The sequence below is a fragment of the Lycorma delicatula genome, chromosome 8 (assembly GCF_047948215.1).
Source record: "Lycorma delicatula isolate Av1 chromosome 8, ASM4794821v1, whole genome shotgun sequence".
In the NCBI taxonomy this organism is placed as follows: domain Eukaryota; kingdom Metazoa; phylum Arthropoda; class Insecta; order Hemiptera; family Fulgoridae; genus Lycorma; species Lycorma delicatula.
Window position 1 is genome coordinate 31,842,926 of NC_134462.1, and position 19,706 is coordinate 31,862,631.

At 29.8% G+C, this 19,706-nt stretch overlaps 1 protein-coding gene across 2 annotated transcripts in view; it reads left to right on the forward strand.

The window, feature by feature from the left end:
• Positions 1–19,706, forward strand: part of LOC142329122 (ankyrin repeat domain-containing protein 13C-A) — a 77,084-nt gene that overhangs the window by 5,621 nt on the left and 51,757 nt on the right. For both annotated transcript variants that reach the window (XR_012757423.1, XM_075373458.1), the window contains exons 2-6: positions 5,732–5,773; positions 10,980–11,084; positions 11,979–12,110; positions 14,184–14,395; positions 19,057–19,188. Coding sequence is in view for 1 of the 2 variants with exons in the window: in XM_075373458.1 (XP_075229573.1) it covers positions 5,732–5,773; positions 10,980–11,084; positions 11,979–12,110; positions 14,184–14,395; positions 19,057–19,188 (623 nt within the window). In the remaining variant the exon portion in view is untranslated. The remainder of the gene's footprint in view (positions 1–5,731; positions 5,774–10,979; positions 11,085–11,978; positions 12,111–14,183; positions 14,396–19,056; positions 19,189–19,706) is intronic.

The following is a 19,706-nucleotide window of genomic DNA, read 5'->3' on the forward strand; positions in this document are numbered from 1 at the left end:
GACTAAAAACTAGATTGAGCAGTAAAGTTAGTTTTTATTAGATTTGTCAAATTAATTGGAAAAAATATATATATATATAAAGTGTTCTTTTAGCACAAGTCAATGATAGAACAAGCAAAGAATATAAAGGTTCAATAATTGTTTTAATAGTAACAAGGTTTTCTGATTACAGAATTCATTTTTTTCCTATACCCGTCATTTTTTAAAGAAAAAAATTTGAAACTTTAGTTTATAGCATATGTTTAAATGTTTACAGAGTTCAGTTTTCTTATTCTTTTTTTTGAAGAATTTATTGCCAGGGTTATAAACCTAGCCTTGTTATACGAAATACCTTAGAAGTTATTGTTAACTGAGAAATGGTATGTTTGAAAAAGCATATTAATAAGAGTTTTACAATATTAGGTCTACTGTTAAGAGTTCTGACTTAAGTTGCGTTATTCATATCTATTGAATATTTTTAAGTTATTGATTTAAAAGAAAGTAGGTTATATTTAGTTCACACTGTGTTGTTATATTTTATTTTAGAAAGTATAGTTTATTTATTCCCAGAAGCCTGCGTTTATTACAAATTTTTATATTTTTTATACAGGAAAGTAGTAATAATGTGAATATTTTTTCTTTGTTGTTTGTGATAATAGTTAATATTCATGTATTCTATATCACATTTTAGTTCAACTATTTTGCATTTTCTTAGAATTATAAACATGACACAGAACAATATGTTTATCTTTATTTTCTTTCATATTGTCTAATTTTATTTTTGTTTAATAATTTTTATATATCACTTTTTAAACAAAATATAATTGTATTTATATATTTCTGTTATTTGTTTTATTGTCTTACAAGTGTTTGAACTAAAATATGAAGCTTTTAGTTCATTAAACTTCCTATTATCTCTTCTTATAGATTGTGAATTGTTTCCCTTTTGTAAATATTTTAATTTGTTACATCTACTGTTAATTTTTTATTTTATTGTTCTTTTATTTGTTATTAACTCTATAAATAATTATTTTAAAATTTTTTTATGTGTCTGTTTTAATTTATTTTTTTTTAATGTCATCCTCATGATTATCTCCTTCAAGCCAGGTCCTTTTCACCATGTTCTTCATTATCCTACATTTCCAGCTAAAGTTTGAGTTCCTGATTGCTTCTATTTCCTTTTTCTTCTCTATAATTAACTTCTACTGGTCTCTTCTTGCCCATGCTATTGATAATTCTAGGACTGCTTTAACTTACCCTATTCTAATTTGAACCAATTTGTTTTTTAACAGACAAATTGTCTGTTAAAAAAAAATTGTATCAATTAAATACAAATTTAATACAGTTTAACTATTAAAAACAATCTTTTGATGATTTTGTATTTTTAATATGTTTGAATTATTTAATTACTTCTGTACTTATACCAAAATGTCTGTTACTGTATGTGCATGTTTATGTTTTGAGAATTTTATTAAATTTTTGAAAGTAAAGGATTTTTTAATCTATTGTGATATCGTAAAAAATGTTGTAGTCTGTCAAGATCAGAATTGTAACATGTTATGACTAGTTTGTTGTTATGCCAATGGATTAATATTTAAAATATTAAACATTTACAAGTCACATCTTATCATAGGTTTCTTACCTCGTGTGTACATTTCCCTTGATACAGAAATTGTGTAATACTGTAGTGTTAAAAGAACAAGTGCATACTATCAGCTGTTTGGTAGTATCATGGGTATAATATGGCTAAAATTATAAGTTCATTGGTCTTTGATACTTACAAGGTGTGATTGAAAAATATTTAGACCTGGCTTGTAATTTCAAAATTGCAATAGTTTCTGGCTGTTTTGAGGATCTCTGTCAAAGTTTTAATGAGTTCTCGGGACACTTCAAGTCTGTGTTATTTCTGCTAATCTGACAACATTCTCAGAATAAATTTCATGGACACTCGACACATGTTCAAAACTTCAGTTAAAATTGACTGGACAACATAGAAACTTAAATGCAGTTCAAAAATTGTAAGTCTAAGGTCAAATTTGTTGCCCTTCTGCCTGAACACAGAGTCCAAAATGGAAACTGTGACTCCACTTTTTGAAGCATTTCTAGAAATTCTCTTTCTTAAGAGGATTAAGAATCTTCTCTGTATTTGCCGGGTTGTTTTCTGTTGAGTCAAATAGGTTCCCTTTCAGTGTAAATTTCAATTTAGGAAATAGGAAGAAGTCAGCAGGAGCTAAATCAGGCGAATAGAGGGTTCTGGAGACAGGAATTTGGCAAAAAATCCCACAATTGAGAAAGTACAATGAGCAGGTGCAGGTGCATTGTCATACTGGAGAGCCCAATTTTTGTCTCATCAGAGTACAGGCTTTTTCATCTGCAGATACTGAAGGCCACTTTTATAGTATTCCTGGTTGACTGTCTGCTCCCTAGGGGCAAATTCGTGATGCATGATAGCTGAAGAATTGAAGAAAACATTATCTTCACATTCAACCAACTTTGTTGTGCTTTTTTGATCGTGGCAAACTTCGACCTTTCCACTGCAGAGATTGTGCCTATGTTTCTGGGTTATACCCATAAACCCATGATTTGTTGCCTGTAATTACCCTATTTAACAAACCTGGATCAGTTTCAGCTCAACTAATCAGTTCGTGGGACACTTCAAGTCTGTGTTATTTCTGCTAATCTGACAACAATCTCAGAATGAATTTCATGGACACTCGACACATGTTCAAAACTTCAGTTAAAATTGACTGAACAACATAGAAACTTAAATCCAGTTCAAAAATTGTAAGTCTTAAGGTCAGAGCACACTGAATTGTGAAATTTCACAATGTTTCCATTGGTTTTTGAATTGGAAGTTCAATTGGACCAGGGGTTAACTTCGACAGTTTCACAGATGAATCATATATGGTATTTATCCCTGAAAGCTGTTATGAGTTCATAAGTCTCCAAAGCTTATTTCCTGGTTTTCAAACAAAATTTGACACAAACGTTTTTCATCCATTTTGTGAAATAAATAATCTGTCAAGAACTGAAAACAGATCTTCACTCACCAGGAAGCCATTTTCTGCTGAACAGAGATAGCTTAGTGATCTTTTCGGGGCATTTCAAAGACAAAAAAACAAGTTTTCCTTTCTACATCCACAGGCAACTCTATCGATCCCCTCTTATTGAACATGGCGGCATCTGTCTTAAAACTTTCCAGTTACAACTCTAATATTACAATTTGAATTTATTATTCAAATTTTATTTTTTACTAATTAGATTTGTCTTTTTCTACAGACTTCATTTAAGTATTAAATTCTTTATTGATTTTGTTAGATATTTTTATTAGGAATTTAATTTAGAAATGTTAATTTATGGCAAACCTTTTTTTAATTCCTTTGCAAAACCCAAATCTTTGGGTTTTGCAAAGCTTTTCTTGGAAACCTAGAAGTATATTTATGGGTACTGTTGTAGTCGATTTTTAGGTTGCAAAACATTTAAAAAACCGTAGAATTTGCTCCTTAATTTGGTTCCAGAAATTTTAATATTGGTCCATTTTACCCTTACAACAGAAATTTGGGTGATGTATTTTATTAACCATAATGTGAAAAAGCATTCTGGTTATATATTTATAGAGCTTTTTTTGCTTATATTAATATCCTGAATCAACTCCTGAAGTTTTGTCATGCAGTTTTGAATCAGCTATATAGATTTAATTAAATGTATAATTTCATTAACATTAATTTTATGTTGTTGTTTGTTGCTTAATTTATTGGTGCTGCTTTTGTACAGTTATAATTCTTTGCTGTTAGCTATAACAGCAAAGAATATAAGAATAGGAGAAATATTTTTTAGTTTGATCTTTTTACGTTATGAAGAGGGTAACATTTTATTTTGTTTTGTTTATAAGAGCCTTAATCAAATAATTATAAGCAACCTGACAGAGATAAGGCAACTCTGAAAAATGGTATTGTCATTCTCGAGATTCATACTTAGTGCTTACTAGAAAAAAAATAAACAGTGCAGTGGTTTCTTATATCAGCATAATAAGCAAAATGTAGATGCCTACATTCTTGTTTGTTAATCAAAGGTATTTGCTGTGCTCTGATTATTATTATTATTTATCCTAATAATTGTAAAATAAATAGTGTTGAAAATGCATACTAAAATTAATGGACAAAATTTTGTTTTTTTTTTCTAATGATTTTTGATCTGAAAACTGACTAAAACAGCTCCCACAACTGTATGTCTAATAGCTTCTAAGAAAATTGTTACAGAAACCATAGAATTGGAGTAGTTTTCCATAAATGAACTTTTTTAAATGGTTGTAGTATAAGTTATATATGTTCTGTACAAACATTATATCTCCCTTAAACTTCCCTCTGTGTGACAGATGTAGTTTTCGTTTAACTTCCTTATTTATTATTTATGTCATTCTAAGTAATTCTAAAAATTGAAATATGATGTTGAAAGGATTAAATTCGTACCAGCTCTGGGTAACCGGTACAAAAATAAATTTCACAGATATTTCTTTCAGTGATTGACAGATAATGTAAGAAGAGGCAAAAGTTTACAAGGCAGTGGAAATCCAAATACCAGACAATGGGGGACTTGTAATGCATAAAAATTACTGTATTAACAAAATACTGCAGCCAACATGTTAAATTGCTAATAAAAGATATACATCATTTTTTTTTAATTCATAATTTTATTTGAAGTATAAAAAGTACTCAGTCTTCTTCTTGCTTTGGATATTTTGGCTCTGAGCTGCTGACTTGTTTACCCATTAAAACTAAGAAAGAGAAAAACAATTGCTTGTTCTAACTGTAAATGCACATTTTTTACTGTTGGCCTGTAGTCACAAATGATGGTTAAGAGTTTCTGTGGAATCTCGTTTTGAAGCTTGAGATAATTTACAGATTCTTCTTACTATCAACTTTTTTTCATCTTTTATGACAGCATAGGGATCACTTTAGCCTCCTAGTACTTTTTCATACATTCCGATCTTCATGCCTTTTTCTGGTGTTGAAAATGTTCATGTTGTGAGTTTCTTTCTTGGAAGTGTGAAGCGAGTGTTTTTGTTCTTGATTTTTTTTGTTCAATTTTATCTTGTCTGTGGTGTCTCCTGGTGTAAGGCCAATTTCCTTCAGATCCTGTATTATTTATCTGATCCATATGCATGCTGTCTTGGTATTTTTCAAGTTGAGACTGTACTGCACTGGCTGTTACAGAAGTCTTGAATGTCGCATCCTCATGGTATGTCCACAGAATGAACATACCATGAGGATCACGCACAATCCACCACTCCCCATCTTTTTGGTATTTTTTGTTGATGCAGGTTCTTCCAATTCTTCTTTCGATTTTCTGGAGTCATCTGTCTTTGATTGTTCATTTAGATGGAAGACTGTTGCATGTGTGGCTTCTGGAATTGTGTTGCAATGTCTTATTTTTGCATTTACGGATACACATTTTTTACTAAAGGTGTGCCAGTTATAATATAGTGGTTTAGCTTTGTTTCGATTAAGGTTTTTTTGTTCAGCTTATTTAAATTCAGCTTAAGTTATTTAAATTCTCATTATAACTGGTACTTATTATAACAGGTCATTTTAATATTAATTGTTCAGATTTTTTCCTTGCTAATGTTCCTCTTCTGTGGATAGACAATATAATCTTATTTTTAATTGATGGGTGGATCATGTACTTGTAGGATATTATTTTATCTTTTCAATTTTTCTGGATAGTAATTATTCATTTTTTTTTTTTTTTTTAGGTAATACAGCATTACACTTGGCTGTTATGCTTGGAAGAAAAGGTAATTAAATTTAATTTTTTTTCTACTTGTGTTAATTATTAGTTAATTTCATCTTGTATGGAAATCTCTCAGTAAATAAATAAAGACTTTAATCAGTAAATAAATGTGATTCAATACCTTTTATTAGATGTGCAGAAGACCAGTTTTACTTAGAAAAGTCATAATTCTCATTTATTGTGCATAAGTAAGTGTTCTGTGATGTATTTGCCGAACTTCAGGAACTGATTCAGGACACCAAAATGAGCGAATTAGTTCGTATAACGCAGTCCTATTTTGCGTTGTTTTCCTTTAGGATGATTTTCATCAAAAATATTATTTCTCAGGATGGGTAAACCTACTTTAATTAAATTTGGCAAATCTAAGACTAGTATCTTGTTCTACAAAATAAAAAAAATTTGAAAATGTCACCTACAAAATTTTCAAAAGGGCAGCCATCTTAATAATTTTTTTAATCTTCGATATCTGTAATTTTTTCTTTGATCAAATTTATACTTTTAAACAATTTATTAAGCATTTCATTTTATGACGCCTCATTTGTAAAAATCCATTGACAAACAATTGAGTTAATGCAGACAATTAACCTGGCAGTACACTTGCAATGTTATAATTTTTTGGCTGTTTTTATTTCTTTTACTAAATGTAATAAAAATTATCACCTTGCATTATGATGTGAAAGCGTTTTTAGAAATATTTTGTGTTGGGACACTTAATCACATGTAATTTGCTTTTTGTTTTCAAGAATATAACCTGTATACCCATTTTTTGCCTTTTGTGAGAGTTACTTAAATATTTCCTGTTTCCTTGTGCCACACTGTTCAAAGAATTTTAAAATAATACTTGCAGTTTTAAGCCATTCAGGTTGCAGTTGGTATAAGTTCTAATGATAGTAAGAAAGAATAATACATTATCTGTGTTAAAATGATCGAAAGAATAGGAACTGGTAAAACTTTTCTGTTTAAAATTATACTGAGTGATTAAATTGTGTTTATTCTAAAAAAGAAACGTAATTCTTTAGTACTAAGATAAATTATCATAATATTACAGTTTAGGGCACAAAAATCTACATAAGGTAGTGAGTCCAGTAAATGCATTTTTCTGAATTTTAAAATTGTCATGAAAAGATGTAAATTTTACTTGGCAAACTGTGACTGGTATTTATTACCTTAGCATTCTTGAACACTACCTTATGCTGCTAAGATAAGAATAGAGAATCTATTTTTCAAACGATGGGGTTGACCAGACTTCCATTTAAGTACCTCATTTGTATTATCCTACCAGATTGGATTTGGTAAAACAATATTCTGGTCTACTGTAGTTAAACTTTTTGGATACTTTTATACAAAGGATTTTTTCTGTCTTCCTGTAGGTTCTTATAATACTTAAGGTTGCAACTAGTAAGTGCAAACATAGATTCATAAGAAATTGCTTATAGAAGGGTCATCTGCCATGATAAATTACCACTTTACATTTCGTGTATATTTCTTAATGAGTATTTTCTGAATGAGCATGTATAACACATAGTCATTAAAAGTAAAAACTTTTACTATATTCATTTAATGTATTTAGAAAATTCACTAGGCTTCAAAGTTTCGTAATAATAATTCTTATTTTTTAAAAGTGATGTTTAAGTATATATTAGTTAAATTATATTAAGTAAATGGTTTTATTATGAATTGTTGATTATTTATTGTGCTGGTGTACTTAAATGATATAAATTCTGTGATAATACATTTTCCATTTGTATTTATTACTTTTTTATTGATAGTCATTTCTGGTCAATAAGGCATTTATAGATCTGTTTTTTATTTATGATTATTTTATTTACAGTCGTAATTTTCATTTAATTTATTTTTAACTACATTGTAATTTATTGCGCTGTTGTTAAGTTTTTTCTTTATTGTGTTTTACATCATTTCTAATTTTATTAACCATTTATTTTTTATTTCTTAGATTTTATAATTTATTACTTCTAATATTTATCATTTTATTAAAAATTGTAATGCCCCCTTTATAAAAAACAATAAAATTGTTTGTTGTAAAATATGGCTTTGAGAATTAACGATAGGAATAAGAAGGCCTATGATACAGTAAAGTTGAGCGTAATTCAAAGTAGGTAGGTAAATAATTCTTTTTGTTTTGGTAAATAAATAAAATCTATGTAAGGTGTAAAACTGGAATGATGTCTATGGAATGATCTGGTGCTGTTATCAAATTACTCAAGATAGGTGCTAGATGTATTCATCTACAAATAGCTCTGACTATCCTTAGTATGCTTAGTAACTTCATTTATCCAAGGTCTTGATATGACTGGATGGTGTTGCATTCATGAGATACTATCTTTGTAATTGCTGCATGTTTTAATTTTATATACCTGTCAGTAAGTTCATTATCAAATTTAAAAGATGGAATAAGTATTTGTTCAGAGTGTGATATAACTGTTGTAATGTACGAGGGTTATTTTTTTTCAGGGTCCGATCGGTCACGAAATTAAAACTACAGTGAAAATAAAAAAATTTTTATTTGTAACAAGTACTTACATAATTATGCTATTTCTCTACATAGTCGCCACTCCGATTTAGACATTTGTCATAGCGTGGTACCAACTTTCCAATACCCTCGTCGTAGAACGGAGCCACCTGTGTTTTCAGCCGTGTTTCTGTGCTGGTCTGAAGCTCGATTTCTGTGCCAAAATATTGTCCTCCTAGCCAGCTTTTCATGTGAGCAAAGAGGTGAAAATCGGATGGAGCCAAGTCCGGGCTGTATGGTGGGTGATCAAACACTTCCCAACAAAAACGCTGCAGGAGTTTCTTTGTTATAGTTGCAGTGTGCAGCCGAGCAGTGCCTGATGACAACATTCCTCTCTGCTTATTCTGAATTGCCCTTCGTAGACATTGAAGAGTCACACAGTATGAGGCTGCAGTGATGGTCGTGCCACGTTCCATGAATTCCACCATGAAAACTCCATTCCGGTCCCAGAACACAGTAGCCATACACTTTCTGTTGAAGATTCGCTTGAACTTCTTTGGTTTACTGGGAGAATGAGAATGCATCCACTGTTTAGATTGTTCTTTTGTTTCTTCAGTTTCAAAATGGAAATTTCAGGTAACTAATCACTTAATTGTAAACCGACGATTTTCTCGAATTGCCTCATCCACTTGCTCAACGAGATCATCGGTTGACACTCACTTCCTTCCCTGACCGCCTGCATCATGAACATCTGTACGTCCTGCTTTAAAGTTCCTGCACCATTGTCTCACTTTGCTGTCACTCATTGAAGTTTCACCATACACATTACTTATTTGTTGATGAATTTCAACTGCATTACATCCCTCAGCCTGAAGAAATCAAATTACCACACGCACTTCACACTTGGCGGGAGTTGTTATTGTTGTAGACATGTTTACATGCTAGCTGCGTGTTCAGAACTAACCGAAGTGACGCGGCGTGATTGAAGGCCATACTAGTGATGCTGCGCAACATATGCACAAAGGTTCATCCAATTTTTGCTCAGGTTTTTATTTTGCAACCGATCGGACCTTAAAAAAAAAACCCTTGTATTAGAAGTTGTGATATCTCTTATCAGTTGCAATCAATACTTCCATACAAGATGTGTTTAAGTAGTATCTGACCATATTTTTTTCTCAAAAAGTATGTGGATGCAAGCAGTAAAACTTGGTAGCGCACAGGAGTTATCCAGCAGCTGTTTTGTGTGTTAGTATAACAAGATGGAGTTTTATTTTGTGCATATGATGAAATATATTGAACAATATTATTGCATCAAATTCAACTAAAAGCTTAGTGATAATTAAAGTGAACAATTCATATGATTAAACAGCCTTTTGGGAATGAAGGTATAGCGTTTATACAAATTGAAGAGTAGTATACCATTTTTAAATTTGCCTAATTTCAGATAAGAATAATCAGCTTACTGGAAGGTCATCAGTAAATTGAAATCAAATGTCACTAACAATATGGACAGTTTGATAACGGAATACCCTGGCTGATCATCTGTAAAATTTCAAATGACTTCAGGAATAATGGGATTTATGCATAACTAATAAACTATTTGAGCGTGTACAGAGAGGCCATAAAATTAGTGTTATATCTTGAAATGTTTAATTTTGATGGTTACAGAGGATGTGCTGGAGTGCACTAATGATCCAAACTTCTTTAAGATTGTGATAACTGGTGATGAATCTTAGATGTACAGATTTAATGATCCAGAAACCAAACCTAAGTTGTCACAGTGAAAATCATCATCATCCCTAAGCCTGAAGAAAGCATCACAAGTTAGGAACAAATTGAGAAAGTGATGCTGATGAAAGTATTTCTTTTACAAAATTGTGCATCGTGAATGTACTACAGAACATCAAATCGTCAACTAACTATACTCTCAAGATTCTGCGTCATCTTACTGATACTGTTTTCTGTATCACTGTGGAGCTCCTCATGCAGGAATAACTGTCGAGAGGAGGTTATTATTTTCTGTTTGCATATAGGGCAAACAAGGCTCGCTCATGGATATCTCATGGCCCAGATTAATGTACCTGTTGTGTTTACTGTAACTACTTACTAACTGTACACCACATCCTTGTGGATTGTGTCTGTTATATGGCACTGTGTTAGAAGTTTAAACTAGGGGCCAACTTCCGAAATATGTTAGGAAACAATGAGACAATATTTTTGAATGTTTTATTATCTCTTAGGACTGTCTGTGTATATTCAAATATTTGATTTTTACTGTTGTATGTTTAAGATATCTATACCATTTATTTTGCTTTTAGAATAGGCATTTTATATTAGTTTTAATTTTTAAATAAATTTTTAATTGCTTATGATAATTTGGTGCTAGAGACCAAACCTGTGGAATTTATCCAAATGGCAATCAGTTCATGATAACACCTCACACATTTGTGATTTTTGGTTTTTTCCCCAGACTAAAAAGAAGAGCCCCTTCCTTTTTTTGTCAATGGAAGGAGTGCTTGATTAAGTCTGCGGAGTCACAAGAAGACTACTTAAAGGAGGCAAGGATTGGAAGCCACTAGTTAATCAATTTTTTTCCACAGCCTGTGATCTATTTCTTTTTTCTTAGAAATTATGTTCTTAAATGGTTGACTTGTAAGTAGTTTATCTATAACCATATGTATATGTAGAATTGTGCTTTGTGAAAAAGGATTGTGTTGATTAAATTCATTTTTTCTTTTAGAATGTGTACATCTTTTATTGGCTCATGGAGCACCAGTAAAAGTGAAGAATTTAGCTGGCTGGAGTCCTCTTGCTGAAGCAATAAGTTATGGGGATAGACAAACAAGTAAGTTTTATCTTTTATTAGTTGTTTCTCTTTTTCAAATTCTGTCTGTTTAGTGTTAGCCATGGTTGTCAATATTAATAAAAAAAGAAAAACTGTTTAATTATTTTAAGAATCAGATCTTAGTTTGATCAAATTTCTTTTGAAGATTATTCCTCCTACATGCTACTTTTTAATGAAAAGACACCAGAGTTTGAGGTTTTAATAATTTTGTAACCTATGGGTATTTAAAAAAAACTTACACCAAATTAAAGCTTGTTCTATATCATGTTTATTTTATTGAATACTTTTTTTTTAATAATATATTAAAATAAAATGAGTGCTGTTTATTTTGAAGAGTGTGTGGCAACTCAATTTTTATGTCATTTAAGTATGCAATTTCAAAAACTCTAGAACTTTTACAAAAAAACATCTTTACATACATCATCAATATTTTCATGTTAAAATATTGACTTTTCTTTAATGTTTGTGATTTTTTTAGTGATAGTGAGGCTTAAAAAATGATTTATCTGTTTTCAGTTATTTATTAAAATGATCCTTATAATTTTAGAACATATATTCAAAAGTGTGATTTGATTATGAAATTAAAATAATATTTATCAAGAGAATTAGAAAAAAATTTCAGGATAAACATGGTTGCCACTCTTGCTGCCATTGTTGCAGCCATACGCATAATTAATTTATCTAAAAGCAAACATTTACAATTATTTTTATAGTAGAATTAATATATTCTATCACATAAAAATGGTTGTTATGTAGTCATTTTTCATTTTTTATGTTATCTCATTTTACCTGATTATATAAATTAATTTGTTCTATATAAAATTATTATTAGAATAATTTTTCCAAATTTTTTTATGATTATTTTATATTTTTTTTAAATTTATATTTTTACAGTTTCTTCATTAGTCAGAAAGTTAAAGCAGCAGGCTCGGGAGCAAATGGAAGAAAGAAGGCCAAATTTAGTGGCAGCGTTAAATCAAATGGGTGATTTTTATATGGAGTTAAAATGGGATTTCCAAAGTTGGGGTATGTATTCTATATATATTGACTAATATAATCTGCATCGTATTAGTTATTGCTATTATTTTATCATTTTTTCCTTATCTTTTCACTTACGGAAAAAAGCTAACTGGGTTGATGTAGTGGTTAACTTGTCTGAAGTTCAAATCCTAGTAAAAGTTAGTTGCTTTTAATACGAATTTGACTACTAGACAGTGGATACTGGTGTACTATGGTGGTTAGGGTTCAATTAACCACACAGTTCAGGAATGGACTGCCTGGGTAAAAGACTACATATCATACCCATACATATATCTCATTGGGCCATGGGGGGAGGGTTGCTTATTTTTCACTAGCTAAACAAATTGCAACGTACATAATAGTATTAAATATAAGGAAAAAAGCATAATTAAAAAATAACAGGGCATTTACATATTTATGAATATAATTTTTTGAGTAACTCATTTCTTTCTGTTAGTGTTTAATGATTATAGAATTATGAAAATAAAACCTTAAAAACATTTTAAATAATTCATTTTAGAATCAGTAAAATTTAAGTGTTTAATTACATTCATATGTATTCAGTTTAACCACAGAGGAGATAATGAATAAAAAATTTCTTACCATTTTTTAAAAAAAATAATTTTTAAACATCTTTTTTTAATGTAAAATTAATTAGATCTCATTTATTAAATAAAAGAAAAAAATAACTGGGAATTATAATTATTAATAACTTAAAATTATGTTTTAAATGTGATCCTGACTAGAAAAAAGAAAAATCTTTCTCTCTTTCTCTCTCTCTCTCTCTCTCATCATTGGCTCTGCCTATGAAATGATCTGTCATTACAGACCTATCAATTACTGATTGTTAAAAATGCATTAAAATCAAAATACAAGGTCTGTTAAGAAAATAACCGAAATTTATTTTTTTAATCTTTATTATTAATTTTACAGATCATCAATAGTCTCAAAAAAGTTTCCTTTCATCACTGATTTTAGTTTTGAAAATAAGAAAAAATTGTAAGGAACCAGGTGTGGTGAGTAAGGGGGCTGAGGGAGGACAGTCATCTGATTTTGGAACAAAACTGACAGATTGACAAAGCTGAGTGTGCGGGTGCATTTTTGTGGTGAAGGAACCATCTCACCGTAACTCTGGTCTCTTTTTGTGGATTTTTCACGTAACCATTGTAAAACGCTTTGATAGTATGCATAGTTCACTGTTTCACCTTGAGGCCAGAATTCAAAATGCACAATTCCTTTAAAATCGAAAAAAAACAGAGTGCATCACTTTTGTATTGGATCAAGACTGATGTGCTTTCTTGAGGTGTGGAGATCCTTTGCCAATCCATTGTGATGATTGAACTTTTGTCTCAGTGTCATAGCCATAAAATCAGCTTTCATCTCCCATTATGATCCTTTGCATGATGTTTCATCATTGGCTTGTTCAAGAAGTTGCCGACAAACATCCATTCAATTTTTTTTTTGCTGTTCGGTCAACAAACAAATCATGTTATGGCATGATCTAACCAAGATCCTAACCTCTCCTGCAAGTTCTCTGACAGTCAGTCGATGATTTGCATGCACTAGAAGGTTGATTTTCTAAACACGGGTATTATCAGTTGAAGTTGCAGGCCTTCCTGGTTGAGGCTCATCTTCAATTGACTGGCGATCACTTTTAAATTGTGAAAACCATTCATAACATTGCATAAAACCCATAGCATCATCTCTGTAAGCTTGCTTCAAAAGTTGAAACGTTTCTGTGAAACCCAGTTTCTCATAAAAGTTTACATTGTATTGTTGCTTCTGAAAATTGTACATTACAAAAATCCGCTATTAACATTTAACACATTGTACTCAAATAACAATAACACAAAAACTAAACAAGATACCAACCATCCAAAAATGTGTGGTTACAGAGGAGGTTATATGGAACACAATGTTGCCAACTGCAGCTCACTAAATCTTGTTGGCGTGTGATTAAAAATGTTGATAACCTCGTATATGTTGATAAAAATAAATAAATAAATATGTTTTTATTTTTCATTAATTTATTATAGGAACCATACATGTTACTTTATCACATGTTTATTTTTCTTGTAGTACCTATTGTGTCAAGAATTTTACCATCTGATATATGTCGGATACATAAACGAGGGTCATCAATTCGATTAGATACAACATTAGTGGATTTTAATGATATGCGATGGGAGCGGGGTGATATAAGCTTTCTGTTTAATGGAGATGTAAAACCTAGTCATTCTCTTACTGTTTTAGACAATAAAGCCAGTCTTTTTCAACGAGTACGATATGAGGTTAGTAAACATGTAATTTTTCATTTACATTATTGAATTATTTGTTTAACCTTTCTTTTCAGTGTGTCTCCTCACAACTTGTTACATATATTTCATTATTTTATAACATGTAAACCGTCCTTTATCACATACTTTTAAAATTAATCTTTTAAACATGTTTCCACTGAACTTAAATAAATTATTTTTTTCTTTAAGAAAAGTTTTTCCTGTGCATAGATAAAATTGATTATGAATTTAAATTCTTAAGGTAATGCTTTCCAGCCATGGCTCATGATCAGTCATAATATAAAATTTCATGTAAAAATTAAAAAATTAGTAATAACCATTATTATGTGTTGTTTAAAACCTTTCCCCTCAGCTTGTTGTTAAAAGTGTGTTCAAGTGGGTTTGAATATATGTAATATAATAAGTTCATGTTTGTTTAGCAATAATGCATTTATTGCATATGTATTTTCCTGTTGTACCAGTTATTTCCTTAATTTACACTAATACAATGCATAATTGTAACTTTGAAGTCCTACATGATGACGTTTTTCCTTGTCAATAAGTATGTAAAGAATACAACCTGAAATTTCATGTTTCAATCTCAAGTTTTATACATCATACATTTGACAAAAATAACTGAAAATTAAAAATTGTTATGTAATAAAAGTATGTTTGATTTATGTTAGATCTATATAGAAACCTTTCTCCTGTTTCAGCAGAAAGAATTTAGAATTTTTCACTTTGTAAGATCTAATGTAATAATATAAATTTAGTAAATCATGTTTTTGTTTCACTACATCTTTTTTTATTCAGTTCCTTAAAGCAGTAATAAAAATTAAGCTGATTTATCATTAAAGCAGATGAAGATAAGGCAAAGGAAAGACACCTTACATTAAATAAGTCTTTTTACAAAAAGTGGGTAAATTTTTTCTAACCAAATGGGTGAGGAAGTGCTACAGTGTAATAAACAAAAACAATTAATTTCTTCTTAATAAGTACAAGAATGTTGCTATCAGAAAGGATCATACTTTTCAAACTCAACAAACACACATGCGCACACACACACATATATATATTAAAATATATATATGAATATATATATTATATATTATATATGAATATATATATATATATATATAAAACTGTTAATGTATGTATTATTAAAGTACCCTTTAATTTAAAAAAAAAATGTAGTTGAAAAACGTTTACTTAAAATTATTCATTTTACTAAAATTATACTACTCAGTAAAAATAGTGAAGAGCTTTTACATACAAATTTAATATTTGCGTATCAAAAATTACTTAGGCTATAAATAATTTAAAATTATTATTAGATATAAATTTTCAATTTGACAATGTAATCTTTTAAAGAAAATACTTGAAAATTTATGTAGTATAAAAGTGTATATATATATTTTTTTTTTTGGAAAAGTAGTAGAAAATGTATATTAGAAGATTAAAAAAATATGTCCAAGAATAAATCCACAAATATTAGCTGAATCTTCTCTTAAAATTTGTTTTATGATGGTTACTAAAATAATTTAATAGGAACTATTGAAAAACAACTTAGTTTTCAGATTAATATTGATCAAAATTAAAAAAATTTGTAGTAAATCAAAAACTTAGAAATATTCGAAGAATTCAGAAATGCTGCCATCTACCTTTTTTTTTAGAAACACAAATTCATTAGACCACAGAATCGTGGCACATTCAGGTACGTTTATATGTGCATTATGTGGTGATACCACCCTCTTACACATGTAGGTGCAGAGCAGTGACATATTATAATGGCTTACCTTAATTTTTTTTTATTTGCTGGTTTTTAAGTTTATCTCTCAAGATGGTAGTCTGATTTTGAGGAACATGTTTTAAAGTAACGAAAAAACAAATAAATTCAAATTCAATATAGAAATACAGATTTAAAACCATATTGTAAAAGATTGAATTGTAAATCAATGAGAAAGATTATTTAAAAAGAGATTTTCATAGAAAAAAAAATCAGTAAATACTTGAAAATTAAAATATAACAGCACTTGGCAGGAAACAACTACATTGAACAAATTTACTGTTAGATGCAACATAATTTAATTGGATTGGCTCCAACAGAACCAGGAACAGTTGAACAGGAGAATCATCATTTTGGGTGTTGACCAATAAACAAGTGCTGTGGGTTAATAGCATCTTTTATATGCCAGATTTTAATTTCTTTTTGGTTTTTATGTAGAATATAAGAAAAAATTATTGCTTAACACCAGTGAAATAGATTTCTTCTGAAATGTTTTTATTAGTGAATTTTTTATTTTCTTCTCTAACTTTATCATATTTGCACTTTTTCATGTAGTTTTTTATAAAAGGGCATGAAATGGTTCAAAATTGATTCTAACAGTATGTTGGTGATAGAGGTCGTCATATAAATAAATAGTATTATTATAAACTAAATTTTTAAAAGAAACTGATAAAAAAAGTTATTTGCATTATCTTAATCATGTATTTATTTAAATCAATAAAATTATTATTATTGATTTTCACAGTTGAACTGCTGAATTTCAGCATTTAACCCTTAGCATGGTGCTCCCGTGGCAGGGAGCTCGTGAATATCACGCACATTTTAAGTTGTATGTATCGGCAGGTGGACGTGACAGTCTCGCAGCGCGCAGTGCTTGCTTCAGAACTTCATAAAACTGCCATCTCGTAATGTTTATTTGAACAACTGGCTCTGTGTTATCACGAGGCTTCGTTCTACCCCTCCGTGTTTTAATAACTGCGTAGGATTGCATATCGGTGATGAAATACGATTTTGTTCTACGAATTTGAATGCTCTTCTTTCAGTCAGTTGCGTCAGCTGTGAGTAATTGAAAATGGCCAGGTCAAGCACGTCGCGTAATCTTACATCGGAACAAATTATGTTTAGATGAGACGTGTGACAGTAACATTAGAATATTTGATAGTGGTAGTGAATAAAGTGATGAAAATTTTGTGCCAGAAAATTGTAATGAAAATAAAGAAGATTCTGAACAGAGTAGTGGCGATAGTGATGACGATATTGATATACAAGTGAAGCGTACAAGAAAAGACATAGATTGGAGATGGGAAAAAGTGGATGATTCTTCTGCTGAAAATTTGGTTTAAATTGGTGTAATAGTTTGGAAGCTATAAGTTTTTACTTTTAGTACTGTAATACAGCTGCTGGTTGGGCATTTAAATTACCGGCAGTAGGGTAGGGCTTTAAAAATTTAAATACCTGCATGAAGGGTTAAAGGAGTGGTACAGGCTTTCCTTACAGTTTTGGTGGTAACTGATTTTAAACTGTGTCTTGAAGTGCTCATACTGAAACACCAGTTTCCATAGAATAAATTGATCACATTTTTTATTTGGATATTAATGAGGAACTTTGTTGTACTTTTCCATGATCTGCACTAAATTCAAACTTGCTTTTTTTGTCATGAAAATCACCAGAAATTGTGTGCATAATGGCACGCAAACTAACATCACTACTATCAGTTAGTCTAACTCCATACTTGTTGGTTTGCTGATTGACTACATTTGCTAGTGGTAATACATAGCAAAGCATCATACTAATTATGACCAGTTTATTTAATATAGTTGTAGACTAGAAAATGTGGATGCCAATTCTTCATGTATATATACAAAATACACTGCTGATACTGATAAGTTGATAAGTTTTTGTGGTTAACTAGCATTATATTAATTGAAGTGTTGTAAACACATTTTTTTGCATATGGTTTGTTACTTTTTATTTTGTTTTTATTTTTTTGAAATTTATAATTAGTGGTAGGATTGTATTTATTCTGTGAGATAATGATGATAGAAGAGATGTCTAGGTTTTTCCAGACTGCTATTAATTCAAATCTAATGATGAAATATTATGCTGTGAAAAATAGATGAATCCTGATAATCTACTGAGTTTATTTTTACAAATTCAGAAAATCCTTTTTTACACACTTTAATTTCTTATAATATTCTTATTAGACAAGGACATTAAAGGATTAGATGAGGATGTTCAATTTTAAACATCCCTAGTTTCCCAGAAAATTGCAGAGCATCTCCTTAAATATTTTATGGATATCACCTTCCCAGTCCTATTACAATGTTTTATATCAGTTCTAATATCTTCATCATCATTTCATGAACAATTATTATCTGAATCTTTAAACTATTTACTGTTATTGCTTATGCAATAAATACAAAATTTATTATCTCATGGACTCTGATGACATCAACTTTTATCAGATTCAGTCAACTTTTTGAAGGATTTGTAAACAATATTAAAATACCGAAATGATTACTGCATTCAAACCAACACAAATATTAAATTCTTATAGAGAAAATTTGAACCAAAATTACTGAAACTTAAGTAATAAAACCATAGACATAATCTCACAGATATTAAAAATATGTGAAAACTATTTAGGAATTAATTTCTGTGGATTGTGTGAAAAATATCAAAGAGGTATGATGTGTTGTGATATTTACAAAGGAAATGTGAATTTTTATTTATAATGGTGATTCTGATATATTATTTTGGCTCCTTATTGATGTAAAAAAGAAATGTATCGGCAGAATATGATTGGTCTACATTATTATGGTTATTATTTCATGAATTATTTGAGTTCTTGATGGTGATTGTTTTTATTTATCTACTTCTTTTTTTTTAGGAAACTGAAATGGAAATTGAGGATGAAGTTGATATTTTAATGAGTAGTGATATAATGGCTGCTCAGATGTCTACTAAATCAATTACTTTTACCAGAGCACAATCTGGTTGGATCTTCCGTGAAGACCGAAAAGTATATATTTATATAAATCTTCATTTAATTTTTTTTTTTCTTAATGAAATTTATTACTTTATTTTATTATAAAATATGCATATTATTTAATGTTTGAATATGCTAGGACTAAATCTTTTTTTCCATCTTCCTGGAATTGCTCTTAAACTAAAAATAGGTTGAGAAGTACGTTGTTACTCCAGTGATAATTTAGACTTGTTATCGCCATTCATCATTGTTAAACAATGTAAACCATGTATACTTAATATCTATTGATTGAATACAATTTACTACGTACATAGTGTATTATTATTTATTAACAAATAAAATAGATCATGTTTCATTGATTTATATTTCCTTTCCTAATTTTTCTCATTAAAAATTTGATGAATAATTATGTTAGCTTTGAAAAAAAGAATCTAAAAAATACTCTTAGACTCTAGAATCTTAAGAGTTCATCACACTCTGTGGTAGTAATTGAGAGAACCCACATTCAGTCATTCTATATTTTGATTGTTGGACTAGCCAGATGGAAACTT